This window comes from Apis mellifera, linkage group LG13 (genome assembly GCF_003254395.2).
Source record: "Apis mellifera strain DH4 linkage group LG13, Amel_HAv3.1, whole genome shotgun sequence".
Taxonomy (NCBI): domain Eukaryota; kingdom Metazoa; phylum Arthropoda; class Insecta; order Hymenoptera; family Apidae; genus Apis; species Apis mellifera.
In genome coordinates, this window is record NC_037650.1 from 4,415,005 (window position 1) to 4,429,900 (window position 14,896).

General features: G+C 39.0%; 1 protein-coding gene across 2 annotated transcripts; it reads right to left on the reverse strand.

The window, feature by feature from the left end:
* Positions 1 to 434: 434 nt before the first annotated feature.
* Positions 435 to 13,086, reverse strand: LOC409827 (serine proteinase stubble). Of its 2 annotated transcripts, XM_006559334.3 has the most exons (12): positions 12,407 to 13,086; positions 12,242 to 12,350; positions 9,431 to 9,536; positions 6,677 to 6,999; positions 5,149 to 6,538; positions 3,762 to 3,908; positions 3,539 to 3,682; positions 2,922 to 2,998; positions 2,533 to 2,633; positions 2,103 to 2,374; positions 1,857 to 2,011; positions 1,568 to 1,732 (listed from the first exon to the last, which is right to left on the reverse strand). In XM_006559334.3, exons 3-12 carry the CDS (start codon positions 9,534 to 9,536, stop codon positions 1,568 to 1,570), a joined length of 2,880 nt encoding a protein of 959 aa, XP_006559397.2. In that variant the 5' UTR covers positions 12,242 to 12,350; positions 12,407 to 13,086. The 2 variants fall into 2 exon arrangements, with proteins under 2 accessions (XP_006559396.2, XP_006559397.2); XM_006559333.3 differs by having other exon boundaries at positions 435 to 1,732; positions 12,242 to 13,084.
* Positions 13,087 to 14,896: the final 1,810 nt, after the last annotated feature.

The window sequence follows — 14,896 nt, forward strand, 5'->3', positions numbered from 1 at the left end:
GTTTTGTATTTTTGCAGCCCCAATTATAACGTTACATTAATAAATTATTTGTTCGCATAAACGATTGACTATACGCGCGTGTGTGTGTGTGTGTGTGTATTACGTTTAATGAACACACATATGTATATATATATATATATATATATATATATGTACATATACATATATATATAAATTTTTATATAAATTAAATTAAATGTGCCCATTTTTTTTTCTCATTGAACTCACATACATTTTTTTATTACGTCGTTTGTTTAATTATAAAAACGCATATACGCATTCAATTTGAAAAACTTCAGAGATAATGAACACATTTTTAATGGATCGATCATTGAACGACACTTTTGATAAATTACTTTGATAAGTTTTGAAATTTGCAACAAGTCGAGTTCAATATATCAATAAATATATATCGAAATAAAATTAAGTTCATATAAAACGATTAATAATCTTTGTGTAATTCGATCAAGTTTCATATCATGAGCAATGATTACAGGATAACATATTGGCTATTAATCTCTTGTATGCACTTTAATATTTTTCTAACAGATCTAAATGATCTTTCCGACGCTCTGCGCTTTTATACAATACAATATTATTCTAATTGTTACAGATTAAGCATTTCACCACTGCTTAATAATGTAACGTTACAGAATGACAACAATATCGTGGATTATAAGTATCTTTTGATACTTGAAGTATTTGGAAGACGTAAAAATGATAAAAAAAATCTGTTAAATGTATTTCCTTCGTCTATCCCTTAAAATTCGTATTCGTTTTATCATCGTTGATGAATCTGTTAATGAATATCTTACAAGGAATATAATTAAAATGATATTTAATTGCATCTAATTTTGCAAAAATTCTCAATCGTAAATGAGAATATTGCAAAAATTTCTTTCTTTATCATCAGTCGATCAGAATGAGATTCATCCTGGTGATTTGTATTATTATAAACGATAACGATATAATAACGAGAATGAAAAATAAAATAATCCAAAAGTATTGATATAATTTTATCGATAACACGTAATTATATAATATTTGTTGATATCGTAGAACGCTATTTTGTCGACCCAATGTTCGTTCGAGATTCCATTTTGTAACGAAAGATGGCATTACTTGTTCACTTTGACGTGCATAGTCTCGCATTTGAAATTACGTAGCACGTATACACGCAGTGAACCATTGATACGATCGACTCCAAAGTCCATTACACCTGATTAGCAATAGGATATATCGCTTAATACAAAACGTTTGTCTTGCCATTTGATTTCGTGTTTGATAAAATTTCATGGAAAATATATTACAGGCGAGTACGTATAACGCCTCGTATCCTTTCCTCCTCTTAATTATTAACTTGGCATGCAAAGTTTTCCTTGAGAAAAACTAAAATTTGCATGCAATATTTGTATAAAATATATTATGTACATGCGTAAACTTTTCTCACTATATTCAACCTATATTTCTCTTTCGAAATTAATCGAATTCTAAAAATTTCGTGTCCCCTCGCCGCGCAGTTTTCACCGCCGAGCATCAATTTCAAAAGGACGTACAGAACTTCAACTCAGAATTGAAGAATTTGATTTATCCACTCTCGAAACTCGGAGATACGCGTATAAACTCCCGGTTGGTTGGGCACGGCGCATCCAATTCCCCAGCTGATAACTCCGGCAAGGATCCATCGTTTATCGCGTGCTCTTCGAATTACCATCGGTCCTCCACTGTCACCCTGCGACAAGTATAAATTCCACATATTCATCTCGAAATAATTCATTAGATGAATGGAATTACATTACTTCCGTTTTGTGCAAATTGTATCGAAGAAGAAAAAAAATTTATTTCATTCAATTCACCTCGCACGAATCAAATCCTCCGTTCTTCCAACCGGCGCAAATGAATATGTGGGGAATATGCTCGATGTATCCAGCGTTTCTGTACATAACTTCGCACATCGTGTTATTGATCACCGGCACCGCCACTTCTTGCAGAGTAGACGGCAATGGGCCCTCTGAGAATTAAGATTCGATCGATATATATCCGTTCAAATTAAATCGAGGGAATTGAATTTGTTAAAAAGATGTGATGATGCAACGATTTACCGTCGTAAAGTCGACCCCAGCCAGTGACGTAAGCGGTACGACCAACGTAAGTTTCGTCATCATCGGGCAAACAAATGGGTAGAACGTTTGGTTGAAATGGCAATAGAGGCTCGTAGAATCTCAGCAACGCAAGATCGTATTCGAAGGTGCGAGGATCGAATTGCGGGTGGCTTGCCACGATTTGAACTCTTCTTTCTTGATACCCGTAAGGCTCGTCTTCGTTTGCAAGATCGTGTTCGCCGATCCTTAACAATAAATCGCTAGGTGGCACGCTGTCGAGTTAAGGAAGAGATAATAAATTAAAATAAAAATTTAACTTTTTAACCTATATAATAATAATAATAATATTTGTAACGTATCAGTTTCGAGATTGAAGCGACGAGGAAATAAAATTTATTGGGAATAATCCGATGAAAAATATGATACCAACTTTTCGACGCAATGGGCTGCGGTTATGGCCCAATTTTCGTTGAGCAAAGCTGCACCGCATTTGTGCAGATACGTCGACGTTCTCCATTGTCGTAACGAGATCTGAAAAGAAAACATTGATCTTGTTTAACAAAGAATGACGTTTAGCGTTGTTCTGTGTATCAATTACGCGAATACTCCTCGAGAAAATCATGAATTACGTACAGAGAATACGATCGTTCTTATATATATATATATATATATATACACGGTGATGCAACACGATTTAATAAAAGCACGAGTAAAAACACCGTGGAATTAAATGAGAAATAATTCGAGATTTCTATTTTAAATTTTATAATTATGATAAAACGAAAAAAATTAGCTTTACAAAAAATTTATCGTACTTACTTGCCAGGGCCATTTCCCGAACGAGCTACGAATACCACCGACAATTCTCGATTCCGGGAACATTCTTCTTCCGCACACTGCAAGAACAAGCATCGTCGAATTTAATCCCTTCAACAAATTCATGAATCTCAATGACACAGCCATGTTGGGGAAACGAGTCTTCTATATTCGTCCGACTGGATGAACCGGTATCATCGCCCTTTCCGTTTTTTTTCTTCTCTTCATGGCTCTAATTATGCATACGATTCTCGTTCGCGTTCAACAAGTGAAACAGATCGTCGCACTTTGCGACAAGTTACTCACGGCGTACCGATGAGATCATGAATGAAAACGACTCGTCGATTTAACTATTGCAACGCTATTCGCTTCGCTTTTATGTAATCATGCTTTTTCTTTTACTATTCCTTTTTGTTTTTTTAAACGCGTATTTTTTTCCGGTTTATTCAGGTCTCTGTATTATCGACCATGGATTCCCTCTTTGTTACAATACCGAGGTAAGATTCAAATTCGATTATCAATACGAATAATTTGAAAGGATCGAAATTACGTTTGATTGAAAAATATCGTTTGAATTACGTTAAAAAGAAATTAAATTACGGATTTATTGATTTTTTTACCTTGCTTATAATCCGACATGTTGAGGGTTTCCATCGGTACCGGAAGTTCGGTATCTATCGTCACGCTTGCAATTGTAGATAAGGTTGTTAAGATAGTAGGTGTTTTTGTCACCTGTTCCGTATCTGCTTCTGTCGGTGATTTAACTAAATAATCGTGGATCAAAGGAAGGCGTTTATTAAAAAAGATGCGTAATTCTTAAAAAAATTAAATCGTCATCCATACCAGAAGTCGTGGCGGATTGCATCGTGGATTCGAGAATGGGCTTATCGGTCGTTTCTTCTACCGTCTGCGGTTTTTTCGTGGTGGGCGATTGAATCATAATCCAACCGTCTGGAGTAGTTATCGGCGTCCAATCGCTTTCGGTTTGATCTGCAAAATCATTGAAAATATTTTATCGATAAGACGAGGAGAGGGGAAAAAGGAATTGCGCGAATTGAATCGAAGGATTTCCTTTTTTTTCCGCCGCGAAATAAAATAATTGAAAGTAAGCGGTAACGTTGAAAACTGGAACAAAGTGCAGTTATTGGAATATAATTTGACTCGTTTAAATTACAACGGAGAGAGAGAGAGAGAGGGAGAGGGAGAGAAAGGACGAGAAATGGATGCTGTTCACCACGAAGTATTCGAGAGGAAAGATTACGGTGGACGGTTTAAACCGTTACAGCATACCGACGCAATAGAATTTCATCTCCTATCGATGCACGAAGAATACGACCTTTCATTCTTTTAATAAAGTGCCAGTTTCTATACACGATTAACGCGACCCTCGTTATATACAGAGAAAATTTCATTTTACGCGTTTGTCTCACGTGCGTTTGAGATGCAGTTATTCGCGGCAACGTATTCGAAGCAACACGTCAGGATTTTTTTAACCGCATTAATCGTGGTCAACGTGAATTTGATAATATAGCAAAAGTGCTATATACGCGGAAATTATTCGTACAATGTTGAATTACAACCGTGTTTATTTCGTTATATCTTTTATACGATTTAACACAACACGTAGATTTTATTTCGCGATCGAATTATCTTTCCAGAAATATTGATCGGATCTTTGATCGACGCATAATGCCTTATCGTTATTACAATTCAGAAATATCGAATACGAATATAGATTGCAGATATTTCTTCTTCTAAATCGCGATAACGCGATGGAATGAAACAATTAAAAATTATTGTCGAGTAAAGCGCAGACGATTCCGCGGATAATCTATCAAATTCACCAAGCTTTCATGATTCTCTTCGTGATAATAGTTAATGCAAGAGGCGTACAACACACCTCGACGTGAATTGCCACCGAGATGATTTCCTATTGACGACAAGGCAGACCGTCACGTTACACAATGGATATCCGTTTTCTTCGATTTCACCTAGCCAACGGGTAAACTTTTCGTTCGGCATGCGAATGAAAAATGCAAATATTCCCCCGTGTATAATATTAACCACGCGTTTATATCACTTACGAATTATAAAATTATAAAATTTTAATTATATCTAATCACATCGTGTATATCATCTAAAAGTCTAACTATAGTCTAACTATACGCCCAACTTAGCCATTAATTCAATTCAGTCATTTCGAAAATTCATTATCAATAAATTAACTCACCCAGTTGCGGCGTGGTTGCCGAAAATACGTCTGGAATCTTTGTAGTCGTGTCATCCGAGCTCGAGGTCCACGTGACGAGACCAGGGGGATAGGTGGTGTGAAACGTTTCCTCCAACGTTTGATTGACGACAGGTGGCTTCGTCGAGGGCACGTACGACGACGTTGCATCCGTATCGGTGGAAAACGAAGACGTGAAACTGGTATCCGTTACTATGGAACTAAGAGTCGGGGAAGATGTGGTGGTCGAGGAAGTGGTTGTGGGCTTGCCGAACGGTTTCGTGGGTTTCGACTCTACCGTTGGCCTGGGTTTCGTAATGGCAGAAGACGTGGCGAAGACGGACGACGACGGGGGTCCCGTTTTCTCGGTGGTGGTCGTCGTCACCGGTTTGGATACCGGATTCGAAGTAGACGCGGGGATCTTGGTTGGGGGTTTCGGCCTCGCGATCGTCGTCGACGGCTTCGAAGTGGTGGTCGGTTTGGTGGGTTTGACTTTTTGCGCGGGCCTCGTTGTCGCGATGGTGGTGAACTTTTGAACGGTCACGGTCTCGGTGCTGCTAGATGTTGGAGGAGTTGCCTCTGTCGACGAGAAAGAGACGGTGGTCGTGGCCAAGGTTGGTCGATGCTTGACGGACGTCAGAAGAGGTTTGATCGTCGTGGAATTTACGAACGGTTTCGGCGAGGTGGAAGAGGGCCTCTTCGTATGCGTGCTCGGTTTCTTCGTGCTGACGATCGTCGGCCTCTTCGTACTGCTGCTAATCACTGGTTTCTTGGTACTGGTAATAGGTTTTCTAGTTGTCGCGTGAGTAATGGGTCTCGCTGTCGTCGAATTTCGTGGTGGGAACCTCGTGGATGGAACTATTCTCTGAGTAGTGGTAGCTACGATTTTCGACGTTGTCGACTCGGTCGTGGACGATAAGAAGGGTTTGGACGTGGTTGCGTTCAACGCCGGCCTATGAACGGTAGTCGAGTGGATTGGTTTATGAACGGTGGACGAATCAATTGGCTTTTTAGTAACGGGTTTGGTCGTTTGAGCGAACGTTTGCACGAGGGTGGATGCAGGCGCCCTCGTCACGACCTCCATGGTCGTTGGACTTTGCGTTATCGACGAGGTCAATGATGATTTGCTCGTGGTGGTGGTCGCTATTTCCATGATCGTGCTCGACGGTTTTTGCGCCGTTGGTACTGTACTGCTCGTGATCCTCGGCGGACTTTTTGTGCTCGAATCTCCCTTCGATGAGTTTAGCACGGTTTGAAAGGTCGACAACCGAACCGGTTTCGTGGTCGTTTCGATGCTCGTCATTACTGGCTTCTTAGTTACGAGTTTTGTCGTTTCTTTTACAGTGGTTGATTGCGTGCCAACACTTTGTGCAGCGTGCGTGGTAATTGTCTCCTAAATAGAATTGATAGAGAGAAAAAGAGATCATGGAATTATTTTATCGAATTTATTATATATTCATTATCGTTTGAAAGGAAAAAATCCGCAAAAATAAGATATCTGAATAGGAATCCAAGTCGTAGCTGCTCTTACCTCGGTCGAGTACGTGGTTCCAGGTGGTTTCTTCTCGTTGATCGGTTTCGGCCTTGAAAAGTACTCGGGTATGTCGTTGCTCTCGATGGATCCATAAGTCGTGACGAACGGCCTGGCCGGTGGTCCATCGTCGATACTGTTATCTTGAGGGAATATTTCAGGCTCCTCGTCTATCTTGCAACAACTGCCGAAGTAGAAGCGATCGATGCAGGTTCCTAGGTGGGTGCCATTTGCCTTGGCGCACGTGAACGCAAACATGCAAACCCCAGTCTCGCCGGTTCTTCTAGACACGCATGGCAAATGCCTGATATTCCTTCCTATACCTGTGGATATAGAATAGAAATAATTCTTCGAATGAAATCACTGTTTTCATCGCTTCGAGGATGGTTTAATCGAGATTCGTTTTAAAAAATGTTAAATGAAAGGCGATCGAACTTGAATCGAATCGAGCCATGGTTTTTTTCTTTTCTTTTCCTTTCTTTTTTTTTTCTCGAGAAGGAAAGGAGATCAACATCCTCGTTCTGTCTCTAATCAAGTTAACGTCCTTTCATTCTGTGTAACTGTGCGTTCGATACTGCGCGTTCCACATTCTTACATCACGCGATGCTTCGAACCAGGCATCATCATCCATTCGTAATTCCGCATAATCCGCCCTATTGTATCGTAGCCCATTGCTCTCCCGTCCCCGGATAATGAACGACACCGAGAATTTAATATGATCGATTAATATGATCGCGTCGAAAGAAGCTGTAAATCGCACGGCGGAAACACGTGTGCCGTGTTCCTCCTATTTAATTGCAACAATCCATTATGGAGCGATTATTGCTCCGGAACAGTGGGCACAATTACTTTAATAGAATTCGCGTAGTTGTTAAGGAGGGGGGGCGAAACGGAACTCGGCGAAGAAAACTATTCCCAGGATTTAGGCGAATATTTCTAATGTTGTTGTGTTTTATAAAACGATGACTCGACTCAAGGATTCAAAAAGAGAAATATTTTAATGCGTAAATTTTTATCAACCTCGATTAAAATCTGTCGCCTGTATCGATGACTGTTTGTTAATTTCCAATCCGATTATGGAACGGCGATTATATGAATATATATATATATACATGTCTATAGTATACTCATAACGTAGCGGGTGTTATCGAAGAACGAATTGATGTCAGGTAAAGCAAAGCATCTTGGTACCGTTACATTTCGATGTATGAGCTAGTTGTCCGACCCAAAAGTCGGTCACAGTCATAGCCTAATGTAACAGCCCGTTTTCCTCTAAGACACCTCACAGTCTCGGCTTCCATTCTCCTGTTAACCATCCAGCGAAACCCTTGCTCACGAATTCCAACACTCTTTCTGATTGAAACGTTATTAAACGAAGCCAATGGAACGGATACACTCGTCCCTTATTAAAAACAAATCGATCTCGTTTTTTTTTTTTTTTTAAAAGGATCGATAGAAATTGGTTTAAAATTTCCGAGGCGAGATTGTTACCGATCAACAATGCGGTTTTCTCAGGATATTTACTTTCTTCTTGGCATTCGAGGTTGATGGCCGTGGCGAGTGAAAATCGACCGTAAAATTATATACAAAGTGTTGGAGCCAATCCTTTCGGGTCAGTCGGCCAGAGTTCCCTTGTCCAAGGCGTCGTGTCCACGCGTCCTTCCGTATAGAAAATGTGTGCTACCGGAAGTGTCGTGTCTGAGTCACAATCGAAAGAAAGAAAGAAAGAAAGAAAGTAACCGATTTCGTTACGTACTTGTCGGAATTTCGAGTGGTGGGCATATCGAGCATACTCTCCTATCGTCGGCTCGAAAGGATTTCACTACTGATGGTAATTAAATATTCCATCGTCGTGTGCGTCGAAGATGAATCGAACGAAAAACAAACCCGCATTTGTTGAAACGAATATTAGAACGAAACTTTCCATCTTGCGAAAATTGGGAGGGGAAAAAAAAAAAAAAAAGAAAAGGGACGAGTGAAAATAATTTTACTCGACAAAAGTAACCTGGCAACCTGTTGCGCTGTGACCAGCCAGGTATTCCACATCTGGAATCTATGTATCGATTTCGGATTTTCGAGCCGATAAACGATTTCACCTCGAGCGAAGAAGCGGTTGGAATACCGATGAGAACGAAGATGACGGGAGATCGGAAAAATCAGTGTAAGTCGTGTGCACGGCACCGATGACCGGGACTGACCCACTTGTATAGAAAACTGACCAGTCCGCCCACGTCCCGTACGAGCTCGAATCCAAGGTAGGTTCAATGTCGTCCTGCGACTCGGACAGGTAGACGGACGGTGTACGTGTATGAACCGTGTCGGAACACACGAATTCTCGAATACGGATTGGAAATATACACACAGTGCGCACACAGGTTCAACTCTGCCCATCCCAAGTATTTGCGTACCGATCCGTTATTCAGCTGACACTCGAGGGAAATCCAAGGATCAGAGGAAAAAGAAAAATGTGCACGCACAAAGAGGGGGGAGAATTTTGAATCATTTAATCATTTCGATTAAGGATTTTATAGAATGAATAATAATAATATGCATTATTACACGAAAAATTATCAAGAATGATAATTTTTCTCGGGTTCGATGTTTTCTTTCTTTCTTTTTTCTTTTCTTTTTCCTTTCGTCGAAAACTCGTAGACGTTTTACACACGCGAGTTTCACTTGGTTTTCATCGTGATTGAAATATATATATATATATATTTTTTGAATTTTGACAATATTCGAGAGACGACGACTTACTTCCTGGAATAAATTGTGGGACGTAGATCGGGGAAGCGACCACGGTATTCAACAGGACGTTCCCTAGGAAGACGACGATCCAGCTTTTTCTTTCTCGATCCCACATCTGGAAGAAGAAGAAAAAGAAAAAGAAAGAACAGGCGAAACAAAAATGAATTTCAGATTTGCTCGTATATAACGCTCGTGCCATGCAAGAATGTTGCCATTCATTTCATGATATATATATATATATATATACACACATGAGAAAATTCTCATGAAATGAAATTAAAAATCCCGTTCCCAACCGATCGTTCCAACTTTTTAACAATTTCCCCGTTCTGGAACAAACGCGTTATTTTTTTTTTTCTTCTTTTCGCGATACGGGCTCTTAATCTCGACTAAATTCATGATATACCGTGGATGAAAAGAAAGAAAAAAAAAAAAGATATCGTAATAATTCGTCAAAAATTATATTGCGCGTATAAATAAGATATAAATCAATGTTGCTACGAGTGGAGCAACGCTAAAGGCACGCTTAAGTTAGCATAAATTATTACGCGTTGCGAAAAATATATTAGAAAGATAATGGAAATGTTAAGAGTCAATAAATAATAATGGCGAGAATGGAAAAGTGAACGACCTTCTGGCAATGAGAGTAGACGTTCGATTTCAGCGATAGGAATACAATCGTACGAAAGGAACAATACAAGAGAAACAAATCTAATTAATTTTCAACTATACTACTTTCCAACTATAATAACCCTTTCCTTTTGCTCCCCGTCCCGACGATGTGCCGCCGTTCGCCGATGTATTTGCGATTGGCTGACACGATTTCAAATCGAAAACGATCATTCGTTGCGCTAAGGATCGAGTTACAGTTACACGCGTTCTACGGAAAACAAGAATTCGGGTATATAACGTTTCAAATCTTATCCACGGTTGAATCATCGGATTGCGTTAAAGCCGGATCGCTTCAAAAGAACTACCTCTCTTCTTTCCCCTCTTCCTCGATCCTCACTATTTCCGGTTATATATATATATATATCGAACAAACAAGAAAGATAAAATATATCGAATTGAGAGAGATGGTGAAAAACGAATTTTTTTTAAACTTCGTTTTAACATTCAAATAGGTGCGCGATTTGTTCGTTTTCTTTTCAAGAAGAAACGCGAGTGATCTCATCCAGTATACGCTCGCTCCTCCTCTTCGAAGAGGAAGTGATAAAAACCGTTACAGTTACCCAGAGGCAGGAATTCGGGTGGATGAAGCAACAAACGTCGAGTTGTGTTGGCTTGTCGATGGTCAGGTTACTGGTTTCCTGCTTCTGATTAGTTAGGCGACAGTTATCTTCCTCCGTCTCGATTTGGAACAGATTATTTCTCCTCCCCCCTCCCTTTTTATTTTTCTCTTTCGAGAACTAGCGCGCACTTTCTTTTTTCTTTCCTTTTTTTTTTTTTTTTTTTTTTCTCTTTAGAAAATAAGTTGAAGAACGTGATCGAACGTTTCTTTTTAACGATTTAAATTACTTCCTTCGAACAGTCGCGAGTAACCATTGAGATTATCTTTTATTACCGTCGAGTTAACTTCTATCTTAGTATTAATCCTTAAGTAACGTGATTTGCGATGATCGGAAATTCTCGTTTCGTTCCTAACTCGTTCCTAACTCGTTCGTTACGAACATTTAATTCATCATTGAGGATCAGAATATCTGATCAATTTGCAAAACGTCGAATTCGATTTCAGTCTCGGAGATTATTATTATTATTATTATTTCGTAATTGGAAGAAGACTCGAAGCCGAAACCGGGAGTGCTTTGCGCGCACACGTGTACAAACGTGTCCGTGTATAAAAAGCTTTTGTTGTAGCCTAGTGCGTATGTTGTAACGGTACAAGCCACTTTCATTTGTACGCACGTATCTAATACGAGGCGCACATGTGGGTTGGCGCCGAAGTACGGTTCAGTAGAATAAAAAAGTCGTTTGGGAACGAAAAGACGATAGTGTTATTAAGCAGGGATTCGTTGAAAGTTTACGAGTTTGCGTAAAATAGTTCGATTGTTAATTGATGGATGGGGATAATTTCCGCGAGGATGACCAAGTATCTCAATCTATTTTTAAAGAGAGAAAAACGTTATGATCGGCTAGAAGATTTGTCGATGATAAATCAAACGTTTTACATTTAAAAATAGCCCTCTCGATATAACAATAATTTTAATCGAAATGGTACAAGTATCTTGTATTAATTTTTATTATATCTTATGCGATTTAATCGTGAATGCGGCGTCTAATGGAAAACACGATTATATACTTTGGCGTGAATTTTATCGACTTTTTTTTTTCTTATTCTTTATTATTATTATTATTATTTTCATTTGCTCGTGAATCACACGTAATTATCGAACGAAACGATATCATCGAAAGAACGACACAACCCGTATTAAAATCGCGTTTGTTTGTTTGTGAAAGTTTGAAGAATTCTGCTGAAGAAGGAACGAATGGTACCGCTATTCGTGAACGACATACGGTTTCATATTGGCAAATTTGCGACGCTGGAGTTTAAAATATTTTTTTAATCAATTTCGAATAATACAAAAAACGTGTTTAAACACAATCGTTTGATAAATTATAAGATATATATATATTTTTTTTTAACATTCGCGAGAATATTACTCATAACATGAAATCGATCATTGTGATCTACACAGGAAATTAATTATCCATCCCTTCCGACCAAAAATGTAAAAATACTTCGTTTCGTATCGCCTATCTTTTCCTTTCTCGTTTCTTTTTATCACGACTTTTATTAAGATACAAGGTTGATAAACTTACCTTTCTTAATAGCCGGCGACCGACTGCAACGATGAACTGCTACTCCGTTGTCAAACTTCGAAGGACATCGTTCTCTCCCCTCTTCGACGAACTTAGAATTCTCGCCCTCCTAGAAACGTATTTACGCAGCTTAGGTTGATCCTGGGGCACAGGATGAAAAATCACCTGCTGGAACTCCGTCGTCGAAGCGGAATTTCGCCCGCGAACGAGCAAGATACGATATGAAGCTCGGCCGATTTCCTGTTTCGCGCGCGGATCAATCGACTCGTCATCGAACGAAACGAGCCGCGACCTCGAAATGGACCACCTTTTCCTTTTCTTTTTTTTTTTTTTCCTTTTCGATATCTCCTTTTCGAACTCACGGACGGTTGGACGGGTCGCAAGGCCGCAAGGATGAGAGAAACTCTCGTCGTGGAAAAGGAAGGCGAGGAAGAAATTTTGACCTGTTCGCCGTAGCTGGCACCGATCGAACTGGTTTGTCGGTGATCTTAGCGTAGTTCACGACTTCTGGATCACCGATCCAGGTGCTCTCGGGTGCGCTCCGCATGCACGAATCCCAGCACGACGCATCGTTGTCCGTGAAAGCCCCACCATGACCGATAGAACGAAGCCAAGCTAAACTACAGGACAATTCCGCACAGTAGATCGTGGCAGGGTCGAGGATATCCCACTTCCCGGGGACTTTAGCACTGGCTCGAGGTGAGGTGGTGGCAATGACCGTTCTCCTCCGTTGCTCCTCTCCTTCTGAACCACGGGATTATCCCTCTTTCTCTTCCGCCAACAGCAACCTTCGTGCCTCTTCTTCTCGAGGGCCTGTTGGTTGACGCTCTTCTGGCCTTTCAACGTCCCCACTTCGACCTGGTTGTCGTCGCAGGTCGCTTTATAGCCGAGGGAAAGAATTGTAGTCACTTCTTTGCGCGCTATCTTTGCTGCTCCTTTTTCTCGCCCAATTCTTCTTCTTTTCCTATTTTAATCTCGAACGAATCTTTTTTTTTTTTCTTTCTTTCTCTCTTTCTTTTCCCCCCATCAACTTTGCAATCTTGCTGTTATCCATTCGAATCATATATTTCTTCGATCGAACGATATCTTGTTCCCGTTCGAATATTTATAATTTTTTAACGATCGAAGAGAGATGGATAGATGGATAAAAAATATTATATATGTATATTATTTTTTTATTACAAATTAATCTAGAAGAGTTGTCACTCGTTGTTACTTATCTTTAGAAGGTAAGTCTTTCACCTGTTGGATCGACCGTCTTGCCAAATGACAGTGATTACAGCGCCCTCGTAATTATAGATTGTTGCGAAACAATCTGTTGATAATCTTACTTCATAATTTGTTTGTTTCGTTCGATGCCGTAAGTACATCATATGGAAATAGTAATCAATGGAAAATATAACAGAAGGGGATGCAAAATTATAATCGTGTATACATATATATATATAAATCAATCGACCGATAAAACCCACTGACAAATGTAAGATATGAAAATTACATGAAACAGATATGGATCGTCGGCATACTTAAAATTTATCCTTTAATAATCCTTTGATAAATGTACTACGCCCTGCAAATTTCGTATAATTTTCATACGTATATATAGCGTTAGAATATCGAAAATACGAGGAATCACGAATTGTAAAAAGGAAGAAGAAGAAAAAAATAATATTGTCGTATAATATTCGAACGAGCGTATTAATCTATTGAGAGGGAGTGTGTAACCCTCGCGAAACACGGTTAAGATCGACAAATAGGAACATATGTTCCTATTCGAATTAAGAGAACAGTTATCGGAATGACATTTATTCTTTGGTTGTACAGGAATTATTCACGATTATTTATAAAAGAATTTTATTGTATCGATCGAGCGAAATTCACGCTCTAAAATCCAATATTACGAAACTATCCCGAACATGACGTATAATTTCAACAATCGAAGTGACCTCGCATAGAATATCGGGATAAAGATTTCGTGGCTCGATAAATAATTTTCGAACAATTTTTATGGATTTTTATGGATACATTAACGGAGAGGATATCTTTTTGTTAATAGAGTTTTCGTTCCATTATAGACATTTTTCTTTTTCGTCTCATTTAACCCTTCTATTGACACGTTCATCACGATTCCATAAATATGTATTATAAATATATGAGTATTTTATTCCAATATTATATCGATCTATTTTTATGTGTATCGAAATTCCTAACTTTTGAAAATCCTTGAGTCTCGTATTTAACGATCTTAAGATTGGCAAATATATCAGCTAGATGTGCTTTTTAAAGGGTGGATAAATATTCGAATATATTACTCGTGACGATGGGCGGGGTCACGATTCATTTTAAATTTAAAATTAATCGAGAAACACGGATGATTCCGCGTAAACTTTAAATGGATAAATTCTTACGAAAATTGATGGAGAAATAATAATGTTAACGGATCGATCCTATAAAGTGATTGTCGTGGTTTTTACTTTATAAAAGAATACGAAATTCGTTATATTTGCAATTTTTATCAAAAGAATACAAAGGTATATATTCTCCTTATTCCCCTTTTACTTCCTACACTGTATCTTGGCTTGGTTGAAACGTTTCATAAAATCCATGTGGCATGACTACGTCTACAATCTGATTACATTTTTGCAGAGCGTGCTT

Excerpts from the sequence above, each read along its gene's own strand:
- LOC409827 (XM_006559333.3), bottom strand. The coding sequence starts at position 9,536 with ATGTGGGATCGAGAAAGAAAAAGCTGGATCGTCGTCTTCCTAGGGAAC. Across the intron at positions 6,539-6,676 it reads GAACCACGTACTCGACCGAG|GAGACAATTACCACGCACGC; the intron begins GTAAGAGCAGCT and ends AATTCTATTTAG. Across the intron at positions 2,012-2,102 it reads CTGGGGTCGACTTTACGACG|AGGGCCCATTGCCGTCTACT; the intron begins GTAAATCGTTGC and ends CTTAATTCTCAG.